Genomic DNA, 27,738 nt, shown 5'->3' on the forward strand with positions numbered 1-27,738 from the left:
TGCCTCGAACTAAGCTTTCCCGACCGTTCTCTGTCGAAGTCGCCAATGGCAATTCTATTACCATCAATTCCGTCGTCCGTGATTGCTCTCTTATTCTTTCTAAGCATAAATTCTCCATCGATCTCATCCCGATGCAAATGGGTAGCTTCGATGTCATAGTAGGCATGGATTGGTTGTCTTTGCACCGTGCCGAAGTCGTTTGTTTTGATAAATTCATTCGCATTCCGCTTGTCAACGGCAAGGTTCTTAAGGTCTTTGGAAACACAACGTCTTGAAGGCTAAATCTCATGTCGTGTTCTCAATCGCAAAAGTACTTACGCCAAAAGTACGTTCCGTTTTTAGCTCTCTCGGTGACAAAAGACAAAAAGGAAAGGAAGATCCAAGATATTCCTATTGTTCGTGATTTCCTTGATGTCTTTCCCGATGATGTTACCAGTCTTCCTCCCATTCGTCCGATTGAATTCCAAATCGATCTTGTGCCCGGCGCGATGCCCGTGGCCAAGGCTCCTTATCGTCTAGCCCCGTCGGAAATGCAAGAACTATCAAACCAACTCGAAGAACTTTCCGATAAAGGCTTCATTCGTCCAAGCTCTTCTCCTTGGGGCGCTCCTGTTCTCTTCGTGAAAAAGAAGGATGGTTCGTTTCGTATGTGCATCGACTATCGAGAACTCAACAAACTTACTATTAAAAATCGTTATCCATTGCCACGTATCGACGACTTATTCGACCAACTTCAAGGCGCAACTTGTTTCTCCAAAATTGATCTTCGATCGGGTTATCATCAATTGCGTGTTCGCGAAGAAGACATTCCAAAAACCGCTTTCCGTACTCGATATGGACATTTCGAATTTTTGGTTATGCCCTTCGGGTTAACAAATGCACCCGCGGTGTTTATGGACCTCATGAACCGCGTTTGTAAACCATTCCTTGATAAATTTGTTATTGTATTTATTGATGACATCCTTATCTTCTCTAAATCCAACGCCGAACATGAACATCATTTGCGTTCCATTCTCGAGCTCCTTAGAAACGAACAACTCTATGCCAAATTCTCCAAATGTGAATTTTGGCTCGAGGAAGTTCAATTTTTGGGACATATCGTAAACGACAAAGGTATTCATGTTGATCCTGCTAAAATTGAGGCTGTTAAGGATTGGAAAACTCCAACGACTCCCACGGAAATTCGATCCTTCCTCAGTTTGGCCGGATATTATCGGCGTTTCGTTCGGAATTTTTCCAAGATCTCTTTGCCTCTTACCTCTCTCACCCATAAGGGACAACCCTTCGATTGGGGTTCGAAGTAAGAGGAAGCCTTTTGTACTCTCAAGGACATGCTTTGCAATGCTCCTATTCTAACTCTTCCCGATGGAAACGATGATTTTGTTGTATTTTGTGATGCATCCCATCAAAGACTTGGTTGTGTTCTCATGCAACGAGGTCAAGTCATCGCATACGCATCAAGGCAACTTAAGGTCAACGAGAAGAACTATACGACTCACGATCTCGAACTTGGTGCCGTCGTTTTCGCTCTCAAAATATGGAGACATTACCTTTATGGAACAAAATGTGTGGTTTTTACCGATCATAAAAGCCTTCAACACATTTTTGACCAAAAAGATCTCAACATGAGACAACGACGATGGGCAGAATTACTTAGTGATTACGACTGCGAGATTCGCTACCACCCTGGTAAAGCGAATGTTGTCGCCGACGCCCTAAGTCGAAAGGTTAATGTTAAATCCGTTCTGCTTCTAAGCGTCATTGTTCAAACCGATCTTCAAATTCGTATCCTTCAAGCTCAACGCACCTCCGTTGAGGAAGGTAACATGTATGACGAAATGTCATGTGGAGCCGAACTTCAACTCGAAACCAAACCCGATTGTCTTTTGTATTTTCTCAATCCTTTGTGGGTTCCCGATCGCGATGACCTTCGTACTTGTATTCTCGACGAAGCTCATAATTCGCACTATTCCGTTCATCCCGGTGCGGATAAGATGTACTTCGATCTTCGTGCTACCTTTTGGTGGCCGGGTATAAAAAAGGACGTAGCGTTGTTTGTATCTAAATGTCTTACTTGCTCGAAAGTCAAAGCCGAACATCAAAGACCTTTTGGTCTACTCGAGCAACCACCGATTCCCGTTTGGAAATGGGAAGATATTGCTATGGACTTTATCACCAAATTACCCAAAACCCAAAAAGGCAACGATAGCATTTGGGTGATCATCGATCGATTAACCAAATCTTCTCATTTCATTCCGATCCGCGAGAAGTATTCTGTCGAGCAACTTGCTCAAATCTATGTTCGGAAAATCGTGTGCCGACACGGTTTGCCATTGTCTATCATCTCCGACCGCGATGCCCGTTTTACCTCTCATTTTTGGCGTTCACTTCAAGAAGCTTTGGGAACACGTCTCGATCTTAGCACCGCTTATCATCCTCAAACGGACGGTCAATCCGAACGTACAATCCAAACACTCGAGGATATGCTACGAGCATGTGTTCTTGATTTCGGTGGGAATTGGGATTCTCATCTTCCGTTCATCGAGTTCTCCTACAACAATAGCTACCACTCTAGCATTGATGTGGCTCCTTTTCAAGCTCTTTACGGTCGTAAATGTCGTTCCCCGATTTGTTGGAACGAAATCGGTGAAACTCAAATCACGGGACCCGAAATGGTCCAAGAAGCCACCGACGTCATTGATCAAATCCGTAAAAATCTCCTAACCGCTAGAAATCGTCAAAAGAGTTACGCTGACAAACGGCGAAAACCGATCGAATTTAATGTTGACGATCTTGTCCTTCTAAAAGTATCTCCTTGGAAGGGGGTAGTCCGTTTTGGAAAGAAGGGTAAACTAGCTCCTCGTTTCGTTGGTCATTTAAAATTCTTGAGCGTGTTGGGAAAGTAGCGTATCGACTTGAACTACCGCAAGAACTTGCCGGTGTTCATCCGACATTTCATGTTTCAAATCTCAAAAAGTGCCTAGCCGAGGGTAATCTTCATATACCCCTCGATGAAGTTCATGTTGATGAGTCTATGATTATGGTTGAACGACCCGTTGAGATTATGGATCGCAACGAGAAGAAAACCAAATTAGTCGTATTCGGTTAGTAAAAGTTCGTTGGGAATCACGGCGTGGCGCGGAGTTTACTGGGGAGTGAGAAGATGCAATGAAAGAGAAGTATCCACATTTGTTTGCATCGTCGTCTTCATCTTAATTTCGGGACGAAATTTCCTAAAGTAGGGAATACTGTGACATTCGTCAATTTCGGGTCACTTTTGTTATGTAAACCCGACCCGTTTGTAACCCGAACATTTCAAATATATAAAATATTGGATCTTGTCATTTAAAATATATAAAATATATAAAATATTGTTTTTTTTATATTATGCATTGTTTGACCATTTAAACATACCCATTTTTATGCAAACCATAAAAGAATCTTTATACCCAACCCTTCACTCCTTCCCTATATATACACACCCATCTTCTTCATTTTACTCTTGCTACATCTCCAAAAAACTCGCTCAAACTCCATAGATTCAAGGTTGTTATTTCTTATGTATTTTTGAAGTTTTGACTTCTCAAGTCAAACTAACTATAGTCTTTCATTCTAACTTGTTCATCTAACATTACTAACTCTTGAATATGGTGGTACAACATATATATAATACACACCCCTTGTTTCCTTTATTTGTTACTTCACCGACTTTGGTTGGTTAAGTTTCGAATGTCATAAGGCAAGGCTTCATGGAGTACTTCGTGTTCTTGATATATATTTACACACACATAACTTATTATACATATCAGTTATGACTAACTTCTAACCCTTTAGTTTGTTCATCTTATTTACAAGTTCCATGGTGTGGGTTTGTATAAGACTAACCTCGGTTTAACCGAAACTAGTCCAAACCGGAAACCGAACTTTTGTTTACTAGTTTTGTTAAAATAGTTGTTTAAACATGTTTATTGCTAGATTTTAGTTTCAAAAATCATTTTTACAAGTTCTTTGATATTAAGCATATGGAATCCATCTATGAACTCGTTGGGAGATGGAAACCGAACTAAACCGAAACTTTTGCTTAAAAGACTTGTAGTTAACTTTTTTTGTTGTAAAATTTAAGTTTTCTTCATTTATAAACCAATATACAAGTTCTATGATATTTGGGCATGTAGAAACCATCTATGAACTATTTGTGAGATGGAGACCGAACTATACCGACTTTTACTCGCTTAAGACACACAAGTGTGTTTTTAGTTATCAAGACTTGTATATTTCTTTAAAAAATAGTTTACAAACTGATTTTAATTATTTTTCTTAAGTACTTGGAATAGTTGGATCCAACTTGATCTCATAACATAGTTTGGACCGACAAAACCGAACACTCGCTTAACGTGCGTTGTTAGTTCTAAACAATAGATCTACGTACTTGGTTAAGTGTTAGTATGTTTTAATGAGTTATCTCATAACAATTAATATTTTGGAAAGTTGACTTTGGGTTCGACCATTTGTCAAGACCCGAACCGACAACCCGAACACTCGTTAAAAACCCGTTTTAGTATCTTTAGCCTAATGGAACTTGCATTTTAGCATTTTCCCCACCTTATTACTTAACATTGGTTAAGTAAATATTAAGGTTAGATACTTTAACCCGGTTTTGAGCAAACTTACATTTTTTAAAAGGGTTATTATTATAAATTCTTAAATAGTTACATTTTAAACCTTGAACTTTAATTGATTAGTTTTTGCTACAATTATTTTATTTAAAGATCTTCAAGACAACCTTTCTAAATCCAAGACTTTCTTTTATTTAGGCTTCATACGTTAAACTCGTCGTTCCGGCAAATCACCAAATAATCAATCTTTCAAGTTTATTACTTGAACGTGAGTAACTTCATACCCCGTTTTCTATCTTCTATTTTGGGGGTGACATTTCAACTTATCTAAACTAAATGTTTTATAATTGGGTCTTAAACCACAAACGTTGTTGTATACCTTACTTGAATACTTGCTCGATTTGGTGTTCTATGCTTATTTGACTATGTGTTTATCGCTTTTGGATGGTGGAACTATAAATCCTAGACCATTTGGCAACCCCTCATGGCAAGGTGTCGTTAACGTAATGCAATTAACGATAACTATAAAATCCTAAACTATTTGGCAACCCCTTATAGTTGGGTGTCGCTAACTTGTTAGCGATAACTATTTATCCAAGTTTATAGCTATTATTTATGGTTTTGTGGCTTTTCATACTATATATCTATTGTTCAAACTTATGAATTGCTCACCAACCTTTGTGTTGATAAACTTTATTTTATGAAATATTACAGGTTTGCATCTAGGTTGATTATGGAGTTCGGTGAAGAAAACATCACAAATACCGTTAGGATATTAGCAAAAAAGAACAATATTTGATTTGCTATATTTTGTTGTATTTGAGTTATGAATATTTAGTTATGTGACATTTTCGATGTTGTGAAATGAAATGAGTTTGTTAAATATTGTCTCTTTAAATAGTGTCATGCGCTTATGAGCAATCGTTGCACCCCGGCATGTTCCGCCGCCTTTGGTCGGGGTGTGACAGAGCATACAAGTATATAGTGTAAAAAGCCACAAAACTTGTATACAAAACAATAAAAAAAAGCAACAACTCGGATAAATTGATAATCGCTAATAGAATTACGTTAGCGCCACCTAGCTACAAGGGGTTGCCAAGTAGTCTAGGATTTAATAGAATATCGTTAATTGCATTACGTTAACGACACCGTGCTATAAGAGAATACCAGATAGATCACGGATTTATAGACTTCCCCATGACTGAAAGCGATAAACACATAGGCACATAGCATGTAAGCATAGAACACCAAATCAAGCAATTATTTAAGTAAAGTATACAATCACGTTTGTGGGTTTAAGATTCAAGTAAATAAAGCATTTAGTTTGATAAGTATGAAATGTCACCCCAAAATGAAAGATGGAAAAAGGGGTATGAAAGTACTCACCTCGATTGATAAATCGAGAACTAAATAGATAAATAAATGAAGCTCGAATGGTAAACGAACAGATCCGACTTGAAACGATAAACACCTTAGCTAAAATAAATAACGTAATATATATTAATGAACTTGAAACCATAATGAAACTATATTGGAAACATTGGACGAGAAGGTTCGATTGTAAATCGGATTACGGTTAATTTGTTAATTGTTAGGGACTCGTACTTAAATGACAATTAAAATAAAAATAATATTATTTTATTGGGCTTTTAAATAACTAACCAATATTAAATATAAGCAAGATGGTTTTAAATCAAGAGTTCGGTTTTTATGAAAATGAATTTATAATGAAGCTTATAATAATATTATTTATGATGATGATAATAATGATAATGATAATTTTAAAAAATAAATGTTTCATATATATATATATATATATATATGTAAGATATTACGTTAAAAATAATAACCGTAATTATTATTAATAATACTAATAATAATAGTTAAAAAATAAAGATCTTAGTATTAATTAAGATGTTGTTGATAATAATAATAATAATAAATAATATTGATAGTAAATAATGATATTATACTCGATGTCGGATTGATTTCTAAACGAATTCATAATATAACTATAATAATATTATTGCTAGTAATTAATGATAATAATATGAAGATAATAATAATATTAATAACAACTTTAATATTTATAATAATAATAATAGTTTTGTTAAAAGATAATAGTAATAATAATAATATTAATAATCTTGTTAATAATAATAATGATAATACTAATAATTATCTTAATAATAATAATAATAATTAAAATAATAACAATCTAGTTAATAATGATAATGATAATAATAATAATATAATCTAGTTAATAATAATAATGATAATAATAATAATATAGTTAATAATAATAATCTTTACGTATTTATGTTAATACTAATAGTAATAATAAATTTATTAAGTATAACAAGAAACATTACCAAAAACCGATCTAGGATGATCCGAATCCGAGACCTCTAATTTAATAAACGTACCAACCAAAGCGAACCAAAATAATTAAACCCAAGAACTTATTATATCCATTTCCCGGGTGTTCATCTTTTACCCAATTCATACCAACAACGCAAACCCGATTAGTTTCAAAGTATTTGACCAAAAACATAACCGATACTACCAAACCAATTATTAACAATCTAATTCCGACAAATCGATATATGAAAATTAACAATACCAAACCCCAATATTAATTTACCTACAAATGATGTTTGGCCGAGAAAGGTTTGTCGGAGCCGAGCAAGAGTTGTCGGAGAAAGCTAAAGAGAGAGTGGAAAAGCCGTGAGAGAGAAGCCGGAGAGGGATAGAGAGAGAATGACGGGGAGAGAGAGAGAGAGAATGACAAGAGGGAGAGACGCGGAGTGGCACGGCGGCCTTCCGGTCGCCGGGAAACCGGTCCGAGGAATAGGGAGAAAGGGGTGGCTGTGGGTTTGTAGTGGTGGTGGTGCGGTGGGGCTGGAGTGATGGCTGCGGTGGAGGTGGTGGGTGGTGTTCGGAGGTGGTGGGGTGTCGCCGGACCGCCGTCGCCGGACCGTCTTCGCCGGAAAACGGCTCAAGGGTGGCGGCTGGTATAAGAGAGAAAGAGATGGGGGTGATAAGTGTTAAGACTAGGGTTTTGTTTAGGTTTATAAATACATATTTACACAAAAGGTCCTCCAAGTTCTAAATGTTTTATGAAAGGGTTTTAAAACTTAAGAAATGATAATATAGATTCAGAAATGACATGTAACATCCTAAAATTTTAAGGTTGAATAAAGAAAGTTATGTTTAGTGATTTCGCGTTATTGATTATTTAATATCGAGTAAGGAGCGGATCATGGACTTAGATTAATTGAGATGGGTTAAATGAGAATGGGTCTTAGGTTCATGGGCTTAAGGGATATAAATATCCCCTAAACCCTAAAACATCACACATTCCATCTTATTCTCTAACTCTCCAAAACACACCCACACCACTCACACCGCCGGCGGCCGAGGGAGAGGAACGAGCGAGATCCGAGAGAGTGTGAGCGATTAGTTGTGATTAAACAAGTTAAACGAGATCCAAACAAGCACAAAAATGTATGATTCTTGATCTTTGAAGTTTAAAGATCCAAGCTTTATAGTGTTTATACGACCGAAAACGGTTGGGGAGCGTAGTGGGTGATGTCGAACCATAACAAGGGTGTTAAAATCGCCAAAAATGCTTGATAGAAACCAAACAGCGGCTGAACTGGGCAACTTCGCCTTCAAAGCGATAACTTCGCCTTCAAAGCGATAACTTCGCCTGAGGCCAAGTTCGCCTAATTGATAACTTCGCATACGGCCAAGTTCGCCTAACTGGTAACTTCGCCTGATGCCAAGTTCGCCTAATTGATAACTTCGCTTACGGCCAAGTTCGCCTAACTGGTAACTTCGCCTGAGGCCAAGTTCGCCTAATTGATAACTTCGCTTACGGCCAAGTTCGCCTAACTGGTAACTTCGCCTGAGGCCAAGTTCGCCTAATTGATAACTTCGCTTACGGCCAAGTTCGCCTAACTGGTAACTTCGCCTGAGGCCAAGTTCGCCTAATTGATAACTTCGCTTACGGCCAAGTTCGCCTAACTGATAACTTCGCCTAAAGCTAAGTTCGCTTAAGGTTTAACTTCGCTTAAAGCTAAGTTCGCCTAAGGTTTAACTTCGCTTAAAGTCAAGTTCGATTAGGAAATAAATTAAAAACCTAATGAAAAATGTGTTAAGACAGTTAATGGAAATAAAATTTTTCCAAGCTGACCTGGCAGCTCGACCCCAGCCAGGGGCTCTGCCCCTTGGACCCTGCTAGGGGCTGCCGCCCCTAGACCCCGCTGCCAGGGGCGCTGCCCCCGGACCCCCGTTCGTTGTGGGTCATATAAAGATAGAAATGCAATATGAGAAGTGATAGTTAATTGATGCGTATACTTGTTATACAGTCAGCCGTGCACAACTGAAGAAAGGGATTACGATTAACGGTGAACGTAACCGTGTTCAGGTGAGTTTCTAGCCCCATTCCTTGTTATGTTTTCGGGGCTGTGTGCATACTCGATGTGTTGTTAATACATTTATCCTAAGTGATAAGTGTATGCCATATGTGATATATGTGATATGTATGAATGATTGCTTGATAGTACGTGAACGATCTTCGGATATTGCACGTACCGTCAGGTTGTAACTCTATGTATAAGGTAAGTATGATATGTATGCTTATGTGTATGAATGTAATAAAGTTAATAAAAGAAGGAAAAGACGGTTGTATGGTTGTATGGTTACGAAAAGGGTACCGAGCCCTAATAATACTCGAGGTATGATGTATGGTTGTATGGTAACGAAGAGGGAATCGAACCCTACTAATATTCGAGAACTAGGGACCAGACCCTTATAATATCTGTGATGTTAGGGACCAGACCCTTATAATATCTGTGATGTTAGGGACCAGACCCTTATAATATCTGTGATGTTAGGGACCAGACCCTTATAATATCTGTGATGTTAGGGACCAGACCCTTATAATATCTGTGAGGTTATAGGGCGAAAGGCTCTTTAAAACGTAGGATTATGTATGTAAAGAAAATATGAATGAAAGTATGAAAGTATGAAAGTATGAATGGAAGTATGAATGAAGGTATGAATGAAAGTATGAAAGTATGAATGAAAGTATGAATGAAAGAATATAAGTTTATGTGTATTGTATAGTGTATGATTAACTAGAACTCACTCAGCGTAGCTGACTTTTAGTATGCACGCAGGTGAGTAGGATGAGGCAGCTCGCTTGAGGAGACACGTGGCACTGAATAAGAGGCTGGCATCGAAAGACTCAAGACGCTTAAGTTTAATGTTTCGTTTATTTTGAAAGACAAAATGATGTTTTAAGACAAGACGTGTTTTGTTATGAAATGTTTTATGAAAGTTTTTAAATTCCGCGAATGTTTTAATTAACTCTGATATTTAGAACTGCGTTTATGAGTAAATCCAACAAGAAAGTAGGGTTACCGGTGACGGGGCCTTACATGACAAGTATTACCCCTTATGTTTTTCTGAACGACATTATAACATGACAAACATCGATTTATTGATGATAGAGGTATATAATAATATTATATAATAATTAAATAAGGAAACAAAATGTTGAGTCGGGTTTGCATAATAAAAGTTTACAACACGAATACAAATCGAGATTCTTGAATTTTTGACGAATGTCACAGTATTCCCAACTTTTTAGAAATTTCGTCCCGAAATTAAAATAAACTTAAAGAAAAAGTAATTATTAACGAATATTGTCTTTAGTAAGATAATTGCGTGAACAAATTTTTAAGCAAAAGAGTAACGTCAAATCCTTGCATGACTCGAAAAAACGCTACAAATGAGAAACATAATAAAAGCACTTATATATAGGTGTAAATGAGAAACCCAAAAGTGAGTACATAAGGTCGGGGTAAACAACGTTACAATTAATAATAGCGTACGATGAGTTTCATACGTGAACAAACTTGAGGTTATAAGTAATTAGGATTACGATTGCGTGAAATCACGAGAATGAGGTGAGTTTCTTTGGGGTGACGCATACGTGCATCAATATAAGTAAAATAGCATTTAGTAAACAACCAAAACAATCGATGAAATGTGATAAAACGTGAATACGGCCACTATCGTGAAACCATTTATATAATCGTCATTATAATAACGGTTTCTAATAGTGCCAAAACTTGTAGACAACCACACATAGGCCGTTAATAGATTAGATGAAATGATATAGAGTAATGTATATAGAATCGTGTTTACATAAATGCTCAAATATAAATAACATAGTCATGAAAATATCGTTTAAAAGATAAATGAAATTTTCAACGAAGTTAAGGTTTTGAAAGTATTACACAAATTGTCATTGAATAGTTTGCATTTGGTCATGAAAATTCAAAACAAAAAAATGAAATCTCATGTGCATAATATTGTCATCGAAACATCTCATCAAATGAGAAGAAAAATCAAAATAATCGTGTGACTCGAATTAATAACTAAATATGTAAATCGCATAGCGTATAGGATGAAATTTAAGAAAAAAATGAAGTCTTTAAGTAAAACCGTTCATTCGTTCCCATAAAATGAAATATAATAATAATATAACCTCGCAGTAACGCGTAGCTAGAGAAACATTTAAATCATTACCAAATGTGAATCTTGTAAACCAAGTTGTTTAAGGAATTTGTATACAATAAGCGGTTGTGATGAAAAATATTTTTAAAATTATGCTTGCGATAATAAGAAGTAATAGTTTGCGTAAATTGTTATTGAGCAAAAATTTGTGTTACAATATAAAATATTTGTAAACGCGTCCCAAAAGATTTGCAAAACCATGGTCATGGAGTTTATGCAATATGGTGAAAGTTGTAATTTATTACTAAATAAATCCCGCATTCAACATTCTAAATGAAACCTCGTATTTATAAAGTTATTAAGAGATTTATCACCTTAGGTGACAATATTTAAAATCTTGAAATTATACACATAATCTCTTTGAAAACAAATCCTCATAATCAAATTTTGTTGTCATGACAATATTACATTTTACAAAGATAATTAATAAAATATGGACATAACATGTAAACCGTTAATCTTGAAAGAGTTTATAATCTATAAGTGATTATTTGAACACATGAGGTTGTTATAAATACACTAGTTGTATGTAGGTATACATATATATATATATATATATATATATATATATATATATAAAAATAAAAAATAAAAAAAATTAAGGGTAAAGCGAAGCTTGCGTGTGTATGGAGAGGTTTTAGGCTTCGGATGGTGAATGGTTTGGAAATTTGGTGAAGAGTGAGTATGTTTCGGTTGGCTTGCATAGTTGGTTTTTCTTGAGTTGGATTTATGTGGTTTGTTGAGTTTAGTTTGTTTGAGTGGTTTAGGCTTGGATGCTTGTGTGAATAGTGGTTGGGCTAATAGGTGAGGTTTGGCTTATTTAAGCTCAGGTTAAGTTGATGGGTTGGATAATTTTGATCTTGGCTAGTTTGGGTTGAGATTTGGTTTATACATGTATTTTGTAATGAGTGTTTGGGTTGCTATTTTGATATCAAACTCTATGGTTGAATGGGAAACGTTGTGGCAATATGGTTTGTGACTCGACGTAGCATGGGTTAAAGGGTCTTGAGTCATAGTTGGGTAAACTTTGGTTTGTATATGTACAAAGCACTCGTGGGTGTGTTTGTCGGTGTCTTCGAAATATTAGGATGGTGAATGGCTTGATAGGTTTTCGTGGCGTGGGAGTGTCGGTATTTAAGGCCTTTTGTTGGCTTAATGTTGTACATCTTGGATTTTGCATGGGGTTTGAGTTGATAAGGATATAACGTTGATGTGTTAGGTTTCGTTCATATTGAGGAGAGAGTTAAGTGCGTGGGAAAACTTTTGAAATGGAAGGGTGGTTTGATTTAGGGTGGTAGTTTGAGATGGGACACGGGCGTTTGGGAATTTGTGGTTGCATTTAGGGAAATTTTGACTAATAGTAGGTATTAAATTGAAAATATCATAATTTATAAATAATGTTTGAAATGTCCATGAAAATTTTGATAATTAAAATTACAAGTTAATATATATATATATATATATATATATATATATGAATATATATATTATATAAATAGAATTTTTGAGATCCGAGCGTGTGAACCACACAAAATTTTTTTTTTATAAAGATTACAATAATTTTTTTTATTTTTGCTTATGAGGAAATTTAAAATACATAAATTGAATGTCAAAATTTGTTATGAGGTTTCAATATTAAATGATGAATGTCGTCTTTGGCAAAACAAAGTTGCGGAAATAAAAAATTTTTTTTACCAAGTTCATTATTTAATATTGCGTAACGAAAATACCATGGTAAGTTAAAATGACCGGCATTGTAAATCGAGAAATCACAAGTAAACGATTTTTTTTTGTCTTTAAAATAAAATTTCTATGAAGTTTTGCGTGAGGATTTCAAGGAAGTTACAAGCTATAAGTTTGCGAATTTTCTTGAAAAATCAAAGCGAAACTACCATAAGAAATTTAAAACGAGTTGTATCATAAGATGCAAGTTTTATTGGTGAAAATTTATAATGAAGCAAAAATGCATAATGAAAGTTGTTGTAAAATAGATTTAGGTAATGAGAATTCTACCATGGGTATTATGTAATATAATTAAAACGTCATGAAAAGTTTAAATAATTAATATTGTGAAAGGATCGTTCAAAATAAACGGAATAGTTATAAAAATAAAATTTTATAAAATTTTGTACAAGGACTTTAAGGACAATCTAAGGTTTATTCAATAAGAAATTTACTTGAAAAGTTGAGGTGAAATTTATCATAAAACCTTCTTAATATGATAAACTCTATAAAATAAGATTTTCGTTTGTAACTCGTCTTAATGAAAATAAATGGCATATTAAAAATTATTATGTATCGATCAAACTCTATATATACATATATTTATTTATTTTCCTTTTTATAACGAAGAGATTTTAATGAACGAAATTGCAATAAAAAAAATTCTTGTGAAATCAAAATGAGAAAATTGGTGTAAAACTCTACCATATAAAATCGAAATATAAAAGAATTATTAACAATAAGTAAAAACATAACATTCATAAATGAAGACTTGTGATAAGAATTTATAACAAAATGAATGAAAAATGGTTTAAATTCTTGAAACCTAATAATAATGCTTTAAGATTTAAAGTCGGAAAAAATCGTGCATGAACCACCATGGCTTGATATTCCGACCCTAAAACCTTTTTACAAAATTACCTTGTTGGAGTCTAAACATGTGCACGTACCACCGCGCTTTTTCATGTTTTCGACTCAAATAACGATTGTAACAAAAATAATAAATCGGAATACAACGTCATGTCAAAACACTAGTCCAAGAACCACCGTAGTTCTATTGTTTTAACACCGAAAATAAGGATGGCGAACGGAACGCTCGCATTCGACTACATAAAGTGGTCATCTCATATGAGACAATCTTTAAGGAGATTTGAAACAACGGGGTCCAAGTTAAGCTCGTGATCCATAAAACACAATAAAAAAATATAACGTTTTTGCGTTTTAAGGTAAGGATACCTTGGAGTTCTATGAGAGTGTGTGCATGTGTATATTTATGATTTGATAAAATAAATAAGTATATAAATAAACAAGTGTATTGAACAATCAAGTAGGGTAAACACGTATAGGCAACACGTATAAGGACCCTAAAGTAAAGACTATACTAGGTCGTTACATCTAACCACCTATCCTATAGTCTTGTGGCTCTGATACCAATCTGTCACACCCCGACCAAAGGTGACGGAACATGTCGGGGTGCAACGTGATTGGACAAATACACAAGACACTATTTAAAGTGACAATATTTAATCAACTCATTTATTTCATAAATCAATAATCAACACATCTCGTTCACACAAACAATTTGAATACAAGTAAATATCATATTGTTTGTTTCACTAATACCCTAATGGTCTTGGTAACGTTTTCATCCAGTCCTCGAGTCAACAAAAGTCAAACCTGTAACATTTCATAAAATAAAGTTTGTCAACACAAAGGTTGGTGAGCAATTCATAAGTTTGAGCATACAAGTATATAGTGTAAAAAGCCACAAAAATTGTATACAAAACAATAAATAAAAGCAACAACTCGGATAAATTGACAATCGCTAATAAAATTACGTTAGCGCCACCTAGCTACAAGGGGTTGCCAAGTAGTCTAGGATTTAATAGAACATCGTTAATTGCATTACATTAACGACACCGTGCTATAAGAGAATACCAGATAGATCACGGATTTATAGACTTCCCCATGACTGAAAGCGATAAACACATAGGCACATAGCATGTAAGCATAGAACACCAAATCAAGCAATTATTTAAGTAAAGTATACAATCACGTTTGTGGGTTTAAGATTCAAGTAAATAAAGCATTTAGTTTGATAAGTATGAAATGTCACCCCAAAAGAAAGATGGAAAAAGTGGTATGAAAGTACTCACCTCGATTGATGAACCGAGAACTAAATAGACAAATAAATGAAGCTCGAACGGTAAACGAACAGATCCGACTTGAAACGATAAACACCTTAGCTAAAATAAATAACGTAATATATATTAATGAACTTGAAACCATAATGAAACTATATTGGAAACATTGGACGAGAAGGTTCGGTTGTAAATCGGATTATCGGTTAATTTGTTAATGGTTAGGGACTCGTACTTAAATGACAATTAAAATAAAAATAATATTACTTTATTGGGCTTTTAAATAACTAACCAATATTAAATATAAGCAATACGGTTTTAAATCAAGAGTTCGGTTTTTATGAAAATGAATTTATAATGAAGCTTATAATAATATTATTTATGATGATGATAATAATGATAATGATAATTTTAAAAAAGAAATGTTTCATATATATATATAGATATGTAAGATATGACGTAAAAATAATAACCATAATTATTATTAATAATACTAATAATAATAGTTAAAGAATAAAGATCTTAGTATTAATTAAGACGTTGTTGATAATAATAATAATAATAATAATAAATAATATTGATAGTAAATAATGATATTATACACGATGTCGGATTGATTTCTAAACGAATTCATAATATAACTATAGTGATATTATTGCTAATAATTAATGATAATAATATGAAGATAATAATAATATTAATAACAACTTTAATATTTATAATAATAATGATAATAATAATAGTTTTGTTAAAAGATAATAGTAATAATAATAATAATATTAATAATATTGTTAATAATAATAATGATAATACTAATAATTATCTTGTTAATAATAATAATAATAATAATAATAATTAGAATAATAACAATCTAGTTAATAATAATAATATAATCTAGTTAATAATAATAACGATAATAATAATAATAATATAGTTAATAATAATAATAATCTTTACGTATTTATGTTAATACTAATAGTAATAATAAATTTATTAAGTATAACAAGAAACAATACCAAAAACCGATTTAGGATGACCCGAATCCGAGACCTCTAATTTAATAAACGTACCAACCAAACCGAACCAAAATAATTAAACCCAATAACTTATTATATCCATTTCCCGGGTGTTCATCTTTTACCCAATTCATACCAACAACGCAAACCCGATTAGTTTCAAAGTATTTGACCAAAAACATAATCGATACTACCAAACCAATTATTAACAATCTAATTCCGACAAATCGATATATGAAAATTAACAATACCAAACCCCAAATTAATTTACCTACAAACGATGTTTGGCCGAGAACGGTTTGTCGGAGCCGAGCAAGAGTTGTCGGAGAGAGCTAGAGAGAGAGTGGAAAAGCCGTGAGAGAGAGAGAGAGAGAATGACGGGGAGAGAGAGAGTGAGAGATTGAAGAGAGGGAGAGACGGCGGAGTGGCACGGCGGCCTTCCGGTCGCCGGGAAACCGGTTCGAGGAAGAGGGAGAAAGGGGTGGCTGTGGGTTTGTAGTGGTGGTGGTGCGGTGGGGCTGGAGTGATGGCTGCGGTGGAGGTGGTGGGTGGTGTTCGGAGGTGGTGGGGTGTCGCTGGACCGTCGTCGTCGGAAAACGGCTTAAGGGTGGCGGCTGGTATAAGAGAGAAAGAGATGGGGGTGATAATTGTTAAGACTAGGGTTTTGTTTAGGTTTATAAATACATATTTACACAAAAGGTCCTCCAAGTTCTAATTGTTTTATGAAAGGGTTTTAAAACTTAAGAAATGATAATATAGATTCAGAAATGACAAGTATTACCCCTTATGTTATTCTTAACGACATTAAAACATGACAAACATCGATTTATTGATGATCGAGGTATATGATAATATTATATAATAATTAAATAAGGAAACAAAATGTTGAGTCGGGTTTGCATAATAAAAGTTTACAACACGAATACAAATCGAGATTTGAATTTTTGACGAATGTCACAAAAATAATTTAGTTTGTCAACACGAGGTTGGGTAAGCAACACACCAGTTCAGTTATACATATATAATAAAATACGTAGCTGCAACGAGTCATATGAGATTAACAAATCAACCAATGAGCAAATAAAATGAGATGTCGAAAAGCACCAGGCTAAATCGACTAGCGTATGATCATACTACTTTCTGAGATTATGCTGGACCTCTCCGAATGCGGTTCACATTGAGCACATAAACATATAACAAGTATGGCATGAGATTAGTTAACACATAAGACAAACGGTTGCAATTTTGTGTATAGATAAATGTGAAAATATACTAAGTTACGCATATGTCCCCAAAAGTGATAAAATGAGTAAAAAGGGGGGAATGTGGTACTCACCTTAACAGACGAGCAAACGAGGAAAACAATATAATAAGAATGTGAATGATAGATCAACTCTTCAAGGAATATTGACGAGACGTCCTATTAACGAAAAAATTAGGGAAACGAATTTAAATAACTTATGATTTCAACAATGAATCTTAAACTAGATAGACGTTCGAGATTTGATGATCGGGTGCGTTCTAACGAAAGTTTAATATTACTTGGATTTATTAGTTTATGATCAAAGTTTTATAAAATTCTTAAAATAGTTTTTTTTATACATTAATAAACAAGATTATATTAAATATGTGTATTTTAAATTAAGATCTTATTAAAATCAATTTTATACATAATACATATTCATACATATATATAAATATGGTTTTCTTACCAAGGATTTAGAAAAGACGTTTGTTTAATATTTATAATATTAGTTAATTTAAGGGTTTAACTATAATACCTCAAAAATAATTAAAACAAACAAAAATGCGGCTTGAGGGATTCGAACCTGAGCCCTCCCGCACCCTAACCAACTATAGAACAATTAACCATAGGGTTATCGATCTACGATCAACGGCGACCAAGATGGTATAATCAATTACCTTATACGATGTTCGATGATGATGTAACTGGAGCAACAGGGCCAGCATAAACAAGCTTAAGAGCACGACATTAATTGCGATAATAATTAAATTAAACTGAGGGTAAATGACGGCTAGGGTTAAGGGATTGTGTATACGCGTTTAATTGAATTTGTATGAACGATTATATGTATTATGAATCAAGTTTAAGGTTGGCCACGTAAATAAGGAAATCGCGAATCGTTTAATATCGAATTAACAAGATTTAACTGTCAATTTGGCTGCATATGGTATGTATAACCTATAATTTGATTTGATTTCCATGATTGAGGCGAGAATTGTGGTCCAAGATAATCAAACGGGTAGCGGGTTCGTTAAATGAATACGGGTTACGTCTGATTATTGGGTTTGGGTATAGGATATGGGTAAATGGGTTACGGTTTAAGATGAATATAAAATCTATTAAATAATTTACAGTTTGGTCCCTCAACTACAATTGTGGATTCTAAAATGTATTAAAGTATGGTTTTGGGTTATAAATGTAAATCTTTCAAAGTTATTTTATATTTAATAAATATAATAAGCAATAAAAATAAATTAGAAATTACTCGATAAACGAGATAAATTCCCGAACATAAAAACGGGTCGGGTTATATAAGTTTGGAAAAACCCGAGTTGTTACAGTACTCAACTACTACTCGTGCATGGTCTTGTTTGTTTAGCTAGACCCATAATAGTGCTCTCAAATTATCAAGCTCCAAATTTAGACACACGTTTTGGCTTTCAAAAATCTGTAATTTGAAAATGGAAACCGTAAATCTGCAGGCAAATTCTAAAATGCGAATTTTGAAGTTTCTCATTACACAATATATATTATTACATTTTTGGTCAACATGCCGATATGCAAAATATTGTTATTTGTGTTATCTTAAAGGTTATCCAGACTCCAGACTTTCGGGCTTCCAAAGCTGCTGCGAAATCACTCAACGTGTAAGTCTTTATAACTATCGCCTGTGTTCTATACGCTCTGGAATTATGATTCAATATAACCATACGCACGTTAATTCAAATTTGAAAATGGAACCCATAAGTCTTTTTTTTCACAGTTCAAAAAAAAAAAAGAAACAAACACTATGGAGAAATGTAAAAACATCATAGCCGACAACGTTCATGATCAGCAATGTAGCATACGGTGGTTTTTATTTAGACATGTTGTTGCTAGTGTATTGTTGAATGTGCGGTCTGTTGTTGAATGTGATGTAATTTGTGTTCACAGGTTGCCAAGTTGAGCTCGAACATAACATGACTTTGTAAATTGTGTCAGACAAACAAACTTGACGGGACTGACGTATTCATTGGTTGACAATAACGCAAATTGTACTCTATAAGTTATTTATGTATGCATGAAACCAATTTCTAAAATACTTGCTAAGCCTTATTATGTGATATTGGTGCATTGATGATTGTACATTTTAAAAAGTGGTGAGACTTTTCATGCATTGATGGTTTGTACTCTAGTATGTGTGTATACTATTGACTTATTGTATGCCCTGTTGGGCTGTCATGTACTTCAATCTTTGCAACAAGTGAATGCATTGATTTGTTCTCTTTTTGAAGGTTTTGTAAAAGTAATAAATTATTTAATACTGAGTATATACAACAAGGGGGCCATAGCTCAGTGGTAGAGCAATTGACTGCAGATCAATAGGTTACCGGTTCGAACCCCATTGGGCCCCTTTTAATTTTTTTTATTAATTTTTTTTTTGGATGGAGAAATTTTATCAGTACACAAGAACCTAACAATAAGCCAGGCAGCCCAACAACCACAAAACCATATGCTTACAAGTTCAAAAACATTAAAAGTCCACTATTGTTCCCAATCAATACTTTTCTTTATTCAACTCGAGTTAACTCACTATAAACAGAGAACCTTCACGTCTTCTACCATCTTAGTCGAGATTGCAATGTCGTTGAACACCTTGTTATTCCTTCCTTTCCATATACTCGTTGTTTTGAAAAAAATGGCTTTTATTAGCTTCTTTTGGGTGTCACTAAGGTTGTCAATAGTGTAGCATTCCATTATGTCTTCGATCGAAAAGGCGAACAAGGGAGGCCATTTACATCAAGCGGCTACACTCCTCCTAAACTACTAACTTGTGTATTCCTTCTCACCAAGGATATGCGCGTTGGAATTCTTTTCAATGTACGCTCCAGAAAAAAAAAATGTTAACCTTCATCGAGGTTCGTTAGTAAACAATCAAGGTTTGTCGGAAACAAGCTCGCGGTTTGGTCTTAAAACAAACAAGTATCATCCTCAAATAATCAACTTTTGATTTCGTTCGGAACTTCTTAACAAACGGATTTCTCATGTTTTCCGGTTTATTAACCTTTTGGTTCATTTCTATTATGGTGGTGTTGATAATCTTCCACAATTATCAAGATCTCAGTAAACTTACTGATTAATTATTGAGTTATTGGTTTTGTATTGTTTGATCAAGTTTGCTAACTGTTGGTGCATTTTGTGACCGTCGCTATGCAATTCGAATCAGCGGAGACGAAGTGACGAAGTTAGAACAACTTCGCCATAGGCGAAGTTAGAACAACTTCGCCTACTGGCCCAAGCCCAAGCCCGCGAAGTTGTTTATATATATATATATATATATATATATATATATATATATATGTGTGTGTCTTGTTTAGGTTTGGGAATCCAAAAAGTTAGAGTGTTTTGTGTTTCAGTTCAATTGTCTAGAGAGAAACCGAGAGGGAGAGTCGTGTGGGACGGCCCGAGGTAGAGCTCACCTCGGGTCGGCCGTGTCATTTGTTTTCGTGTTTAATTTGTAACGTGGTGGTTATTATATAAAAGATCTGCAGATTCGTTTATTCCATTCGTGTGTTTGTTCGTGTGTTTGTTTATGTGTAATCGTGTTCTTCGTCTTCTACACCATTAAACGAGTCTAGGAGGATTCCGCACTCCTAGACATCGTGCGGATCTCGTATCGATCGGCGACGCCCCGGGGGGACTTACAAGTGGTATCAGAGCCTTAGGCTCTTATGCTATGGTTCGAGATCTGCGTTTTGGTGATACTGGCACGTTTCTGATGCGTTTTTGGCCGAACAGCCGCCGCAGGCGAAGTTACTGGGTTCAGGCGAAGTTGTCGCTTAAATTTTAGGGTTTAGGCGAAGTTATGGCCAGGCGAAGTTATGGACAGGCGAAGTTGACTTTTAGGCGAAGTTATAGTCAGGCGAAGTTAATGAGGGGCGAAGTTGACTTTTAGGCGAAGTTGACTTTCAGGCGAAGTTGACTATGGGCGAAGTTAAAAAAAAAAAAAAAAAAAAATTGTTTGGAGTTTTCGTCTGAATGGCCAGGTGTACACGATTATTGTGAGACCGAAGACGTTGTTCCGTCAACGAGTGAAACTTGGTATCTCTTGGTCTGACTCCTCTACTGCGCAAAGATTTTGATCCCCCGTTTAGTGAGTCGTGAAAGCACCTACCTTATGTTTAGACGTATTGGTTTCAGTGAAAAGCCAAATAGAGAGTTTTGCGTGTGCCTGCTTTAGTAAGAGTAAGGAAAAAGCTTGAAAAGCGTACTTGCTTTAACAACGGAAAGAGGTTCCTTCAGCGGTTCAGCTTTAGGTCTCGGTTCAGGTGCTTTTCATGATTGTGGTGTTTGATTGGGCACGGGCGTTCCTGTCCTTACTTAGAGGTCAAGTTGCCACCTGTCTTTCGAAGGGGGATTTCCCAGCCTATCTCAGTATATATTACCGAAAGAAGGAAGAAGAATCTAATGATTTCCCTAATTCTGTGAGAAAGAAAAAACAGTTTGTTAGAGCTGGGGCAGAGAAGCAATCAACAGAATGGGTCCCTGTTGTTCACAAGTGAAGGGGATCAAGATCTCGTAAATTCATTGTCTTTCTTGATTCAAATCAGAAAGAACTTCTTTCGCTATTGAAGCCATGCCTGAGCTGTCAGCTTACGGGTCAACTCTGGATATGGAGTTGAAGTTGTGAATGGGATTTTGATTGAAACTGGATATTGACACATATTTGGGTGTTTTTGGGCAAAGAAATTGTTGTTCGAGGTTGACCAACTGAAGAAAGTCAAATTGAACTGAAGGTTTTCGTCATTACTGGATTGCGGTCAGAGCATATTATTTATGTTATTTTCAAGGCGTTCGAGAATTGGATCCTGAAACGTGATGCTTATTTATTAAAGTGAAAATTTTGGAGCAAGTTGGATTTAATCGGGAATTAAAGTGTTTATGTTCTTGATCGTTATCCCTGGTGATTGAAGATGCTTTGGATTAATTAATGGTCATGTGTGTTAGATTCTGTCAATATGGTTTTGTGATGAAATTGATCACTTGATGTTGAGTAGTTGAAGATTGAACCTCATCTTACTATACAATTCCGACGTGTTGGTGAAGTTGTGGAGGGAGCACAACTTCACGTGTTGGTGAAGTTAGAAGAACTTCACGTGAGTGGTTGAGATGATTAATTAGGCACGGGGATGCATGCATGTCAAAGACCTCAATCATTATAGTCGGAGAAGCTTACACTGAAGGGGAGATCTGATATGGAAGACGCCGGGTGATTGGTAGATTTGTGAAGCTACAAGACAGCTTCAGACACAGCTGGTTGAAGACATGATGGATGTTGCATGTATGTGTGAAGTTCAAGTTTGAAGATCACAGTGCAATCGAGTCCTACAAGAAGAAGTAAACAGAAGATCATCAGTTAAGAGGGAGTCTGTTGGTGCATGTTTTGTAACAGATGATCTTTTGTGTTTGTTAGAATTGAGAGCAACGGTCAAAGGGGAGTCTGTTGGTGCATTTTGTGACCGTCGCTATGCAATTCGAATCAGCGGAGACGAAGTGACGAAGTTAGAACAACTTCGCCATAGGCGAAGTTATAACAAATTCGCCATAGGCGAAGTTAGAACAACTTCTGCCATAGGCGAAGTTAGAACAACTTCGCCTACTGGCCCAAGCCCAAGCCCGCGAAGTTGTTTATATATATATATATATATATATATGTGTGTGTGTGTGTGTGTGTGTGTGTGTGTGTGTGTGTGTGTGTCTTGTTTAGGTTTGGGAATCCAAAAAGTTAGAGTGTTTTGTGTTTCAGTTCAATTGTCTAGAGAGAAACCGAGTGGGAGAGTCGTGTGGGACGGCCCGAGGTAAAGCTCACCTCGGGTTGGCCGTGTTTTGTTTATGTTCGGTATGTAACGTGTTATGGTTATTAGTAAAAAGATCTGCAGATTCGTTATCCCGTTCTTGTGTTTGTTCGTGTGTTTGTTTGTGTGTAATCGTGTTCTTCGTCTTCTACACCATAAACGAGTCTAGGAGGATTCCGCACTCCTAGACCTCGTGCGGATCTCGTATTGATCAGCGACGCCCCGGGGGACTTACACTAACAGGTACTGTAACTTTTTTGTAATTGTAACATTCCATTTATGTATGTTGGCCATTTAATGTTTTTTATTTTGTTATATTAAATAGATCTATCCATGTTAAAACACAACAAGGGGTCTATAGCTCAGTTGTAGAGCAATTGACTGCTGATCAATAGGTCACCGGTTCGAACCTGGTTGGGCCCTTTTCATTTTTTTTTTCTCAGGAAGAATCAACAACAGTTCTTAATTTTTCTAGTCTAGTTATGTTTTTTTAAAATATATTTTATTATAATGGTCTTTTTAGCTACTTTCATAACTTTTTTTAACATCCAACAAAATGATTATCCCAGTCTATTCAATAAAACAACTGTAGCAAATCAAGCCGCTCTGGTTTTGAACCAAACCATGGGAGAGCACAAAGACCTAACTAGTTCTAACACAATTGGTGTTTTTATTTAATTATTTTTTCTATACATGAATAAAATTTATTCATATTTCTTAATGAACGATTGGGTTTATTCCACGTGTTCTCACAAAAAGAAACTATGTCCCGCCTAGAAACCCTGCCCGACTTATCATTTCGGTCTACTTAGATTATGAACCGCAACAAACCAAACCGACCCGTTTCAAAAACTGAACACGAGAATAAAAGGTTAACTTTTTGTACACAAAATAGACACCAAGATCTTGCTTTACACCCATTTCTTCACCAAAAAATTGCTAACTTTTTTCTTTTTTCCAATTTCATTCTCTTAACACCATAATAAAGTAATAAACACCAAAATCTCCACTCTGTTTGACCGTCAAGTTAAAGTCAAACACATAAGTCAGCAACTTTATCACTGGCCATTTGTGGTGGCTGCAGCCCTCTTGGCTTCAAGGGCTGCGCCCTCTTTGAGAGCCGCTTGTGCTTCGGTTTCCATTTTAAGCGCAAAAAGTGAGGCAGATTGTAGATATAACGCGATGTGCCAAACAGGTGACACCACTTGAGCCTGCATTGCATCATTCAATGCTTCTTGTGCCATGTCATTCATGAGGTAACATAGACTACGTCTAGCATAAACGGTTGGTGAGACCATTGGTCCATACTCAATGAACTGCAAAAAAACCAAACAAGGGTATTTTAGTCTTTTTGACAAATAAATAAATGTTTGTCAACCTGTGTGCATCATGACTTGTGTTGTATTGCTTTACAAGTAGTTAGTGCACTGTATAAATTGGTTTAGTCCGGATACATATAGAACGATGTAACCTCAACATGACCCGTTTAACCCGTTTACCTGAGAATAACACTCTATTGCAGCACTGATATCCTTGTGCCGGAATGCCACATCACCCTTTTTCTTCGAGTTTAACGACTCTTGCATTTGGTCGGTCCACATTTGAAACGAAAGCTGTTGTATCATAAATCACATGTATAAGAATCAAGATCCACATTCAAATTTAAAAAAATACAAGAAAGATTGCGAGTCCGCAGTCCGCCATATATGAGACGCAGGGGGCAGGGGCGGGACCCATGATATCAGAACAAAAAAGTTAGACAATCAACCCTTCATGGTAATAACTAATAACTAATCAACCAACCTCATTCGTTTGGCCTTCATCATCTTTGTACGAATGTGTTTCCAATATTTCATGTATTGCAGTCAAATCCGTTCTCAAGCAAGCTTCACCAAGTGGTGAACGAGGCGAGAATGAAGTCGTGGCTGGGATCCCCATCAAGACGTGTGACGGAACCTATAAAGAAGTTATCGAAGGGTATTTTAGACATTTGACTAAAGTTAACTTTTTTGTGCTAAGTCAAAAGATAGTCAGCTAACCTCGGTATTTTTTTGAAGAACGGTTAAGGCAGCTACTAGTGACTTTGAATTCGGACGTTCCCGAGGCTCATATTGCAAACAACGAGAAGCCAAACGCACCAACTCGGTTCCATCATCATTAGAAAATTGTCCTTCTAAACATGAATCCGTAAGCATTTGAAGGTTTCGGTCTCTTATCAAGTCAAGAGCCTGTAAAATTATAAACCAAACATCACCATATGTAATCATGGTTATAAAGTACAAACAAATAAGGAAAGAGTGGAGACGTGTACTTACATGGCTCGGAGGAATGTGCTTCCCGCTAAGAAGGTCAAGCAAAAGAGTCCCGAAGCTATATATCACACTTTCAGGCGTTACTCTACCTACGGGACGAAAACATAATTAAAAAATAAGAAATAAAACTCACGTAATTTAAAGTTGAAAACCAGTGCCTATGACTTGACTTTAAAAGTCAATGCATCTTTTTCACGATCTAACTAGGAAACGTGTGGAAACCAGAACGTACAAGTAAACATTGAATTTGTTTTGGCATTAAAACAATGAGCGTGTAAGAATTGTCAAGATTAAAGTTGAAAATAACATCCGTTGACCAAAAAAGTCAAAGTACATCCTTTTCACAATATAACTGGGAATCTTGAAGTAACAAGAACGTATAACTGTATAAGTACACATTGAATTGGTGTTTTCGCATCAAAACAAAGAAAGTATAAAAATTGCCAAAGTTAAAGTTCAAAATAACACCCTTTGACCAAAAAAGTCAAACTTTATCATCGTCTCAAGACATAACTAACCATTGCATACTCGAAGATAGGAAATGCAAGATTCTTGTTAGGCCGGGAAAACAATGAACTTGTAAGTTATAAAAACTCACATCAAAACCATTCAAACAACAACAAAAAATTATATCATCAACAAGAATATACCTGTTCTCAAATACTCGGGAGGAGTGAACGCGAGATTCGTGCTATAACTTTTTCCATCCCGACTATTCTTCATCAACCCGAAGCACGAAAGTCTAGGATTACCTTCCTGCAAGAATCCTATGCGTTAATAATCAGTCTTCATATTTAATAATGAGAAAAACCTTTTTTTTTTATTAAAACTTTGACCTCATCAAACAAAACCCTATAAGCATTGAGATCGTGATAAAGAGCACGCCCTTTACTTATGCAATACTCAAGAGCTTCCGCTAAATGTAACACCACTCGTAACCTCATTGCCCATTTCATCGGTTGTGATTCCCCTGAATTAATTAAAAAAATAAAATAAATAAACAAAACTGTACTTGTTCTTTTTGTTTGAAAAATAATAAAAAGTACTTACAGTGAAAAAGATGTTTTGCAAGTGTGTTATTGGGCATATACTCAGCCACTAGTAACCGTTCATCGTTTTCACAACAGCAACCAAGAAGATTTGCCAGCCTCACGTTACGTAGTTGACCAACCGCTTTTGCTTCCTCCTGTTGTTTAAAGACAAATTCCCATATAATTAAGAAGGATAAGAGCAATCTAAAGTTAAAAAAAAATGTGATGATGTTTATGTCACATGTAAGCCTGGCAAGACGAGTGGGCCGGGTAGCGGGTCAAAACGGGCTCGTTAAATTGCCAGGCATGCTAACACGGTCAACCAATATAAAGAAAATTAAGATCCACATTCTTGAATAAAGAAAAAAACCATCTTGCCTAAAAGGTGAATCTAACAAAGAACATGAATTAAAGATTCATATGAAAATTCCGGTTTTGCCCTCTATCAAGGCATGCTTTATGACCATAAATTACCATTTTTAGTTTTTTAGCCATCTGTCGGTGTCTCTGTGGATTCAACTTATGAAGGAAAGATGTTAAAACTATCTTACTGTTTTGTTCATTTATATAATGATTATAACAAAAATTACACTATATATAAAAAAAATTCTACAAATATAGTGATTTTTCGTACCAAAAACTGTCGGGAATCAGGCCAGGCGGAACGATTAAAACGTTTAACTGCAATCCTCACTTGATTCTCAAGTTTCCCTTTAAATACAATATTTGGGGTCTTCTCACCATGCTCAGATACAATGTTTTGAACCGCATAACCTGATGTTGCATTTTTAAGCTGCTCAAAAGTGAACTCCTTGAATGCAGGCAAATTACCGCTTTCCTCTTCATTACCTGTTTGCAAAAAAAAAAACTTTATTTCAAAACTCAAATTATTTGGATAAATTCCCCAAAAAAACGTTAAAGAAACGCATTTATACATACCATTATTTGGATCCTCGAGAACCGATGCCTTGTTTGGTGAAACTAGACACGGAACGAGCTTGGTGCAAATTGAACCCATGTTGCCAAAACAACACCTAAATATGACCAGAATTTGCATATGCTTATGATATTTCAAGATTCAAAACCATTTTAAAGAATGGATCAGAACAATCAGTCAAATTAAACACACACTTCTAAATTTCAGTCGAGTATTTGCTAAATTAAGCTAATAAATATACAAAAATGAGTGATCTTGGACAAATTTCATAGGCTTTTTTGCAGCAGAATCA

The 27,738-nt window shown here is 35.3% G+C and overlaps 1 protein-coding gene and 2 non-coding genes across 4 annotated transcripts; 2 read left to right on the forward strand and 1 right to left on the reverse strand.

The window, feature by feature from the left end:
• Nucleotides 1-19,652: 19,652 nt before the first annotated feature.
• TRNAC-GCA (transfer RNA cysteine (anticodon GCA)) lies at nt 19,653-19,725 on the forward strand. The gene has a single exon. It is a non-coding gene; the product is annotated as a tRNA-Cys (tRNA).
• Nucleotides 19,726-23,517: 3,792 nt separating this feature from the next.
• On the forward strand, nt 23,518-23,589 carry TRNAS-GCU (transfer RNA serine (anticodon GCU)). The gene has a single exon. It is a non-coding gene; the product is annotated as a tRNA-Ser (tRNA).
• A 420-nt stretch (nt 23,590-24,009) lies between these two features.
• LOC143536232 (serine/threonine-protein kinase BSK7-like) lies at nt 24,010-27,531 on the reverse strand. Of its 2 annotated transcripts, XM_077030274.1 has the most exons (10): nt 27,449-27,531; nt 27,144-27,358; nt 26,529-26,664; nt 26,315-26,448; nt 26,129-26,234; nt 25,482-25,567; nt 25,206-25,394; nt 24,970-25,122; nt 24,666-24,779; nt 24,010-24,482 (listed from the first exon to the last, which is right to left on the reverse strand). In XM_077030274.1, the coding sequence occupies exons 1-10, from the start codon at nt 27,525-27,527 to the stop codon at nt 24,225-24,227; spliced, it is 1,470 nt and encodes a 489-aa protein (XP_076886389.1). In that variant the 5' UTR covers nt 27,528-27,531; the 3' UTR covers nt 24,010-24,224. The 2 variants fall into 2 exon arrangements, with proteins under 2 accessions (XP_076886389.1, XP_076886388.1); XM_077030273.1 differs by having other exon boundaries at nt 25,206-25,567.
• Between the last annotated feature and the right edge of the window lie 207 nt (nt 27,532-27,738).

Source organism: Bidens hawaiensis, unplaced genomic scaffold (genome assembly GCF_021521415.1).
Source record: "Bidens hawaiensis isolate Kalapana, Puna unplaced genomic scaffold, B.hawaiensis_p1.1 tig00010745_1, whole genome shotgun sequence".
In the NCBI taxonomy this organism is placed as follows: domain Eukaryota; kingdom Viridiplantae; phylum Streptophyta; class Magnoliopsida; order Asterales; family Asteraceae; genus Bidens; species Bidens hawaiensis.

Excerpts from the sequence above, each read along its gene's own strand:
- LOC143536232 (XM_077030273.1), bottom strand. The coding sequence starts at position 27,527 with ATGGGTTCAATTTGCACCAAGCTCGTTCCGTGTCTAGTTTCACCAAAC. Across the intron at positions 27,359-27,448 it reads TCTCGAGGATCCAAATAATG|GTAATGAAGAGGAAAGCGGT; the intron begins GTATGTATAAAT and ends TTTTGCAAACAG. Across the intron at positions 25,123-25,205 it reads TTCTTCAAAAAAATACCGAG|GTTCCGTCACACGTCTTGAT; the intron begins GTTAGCTGACTA and ends ACTTCTTTATAG.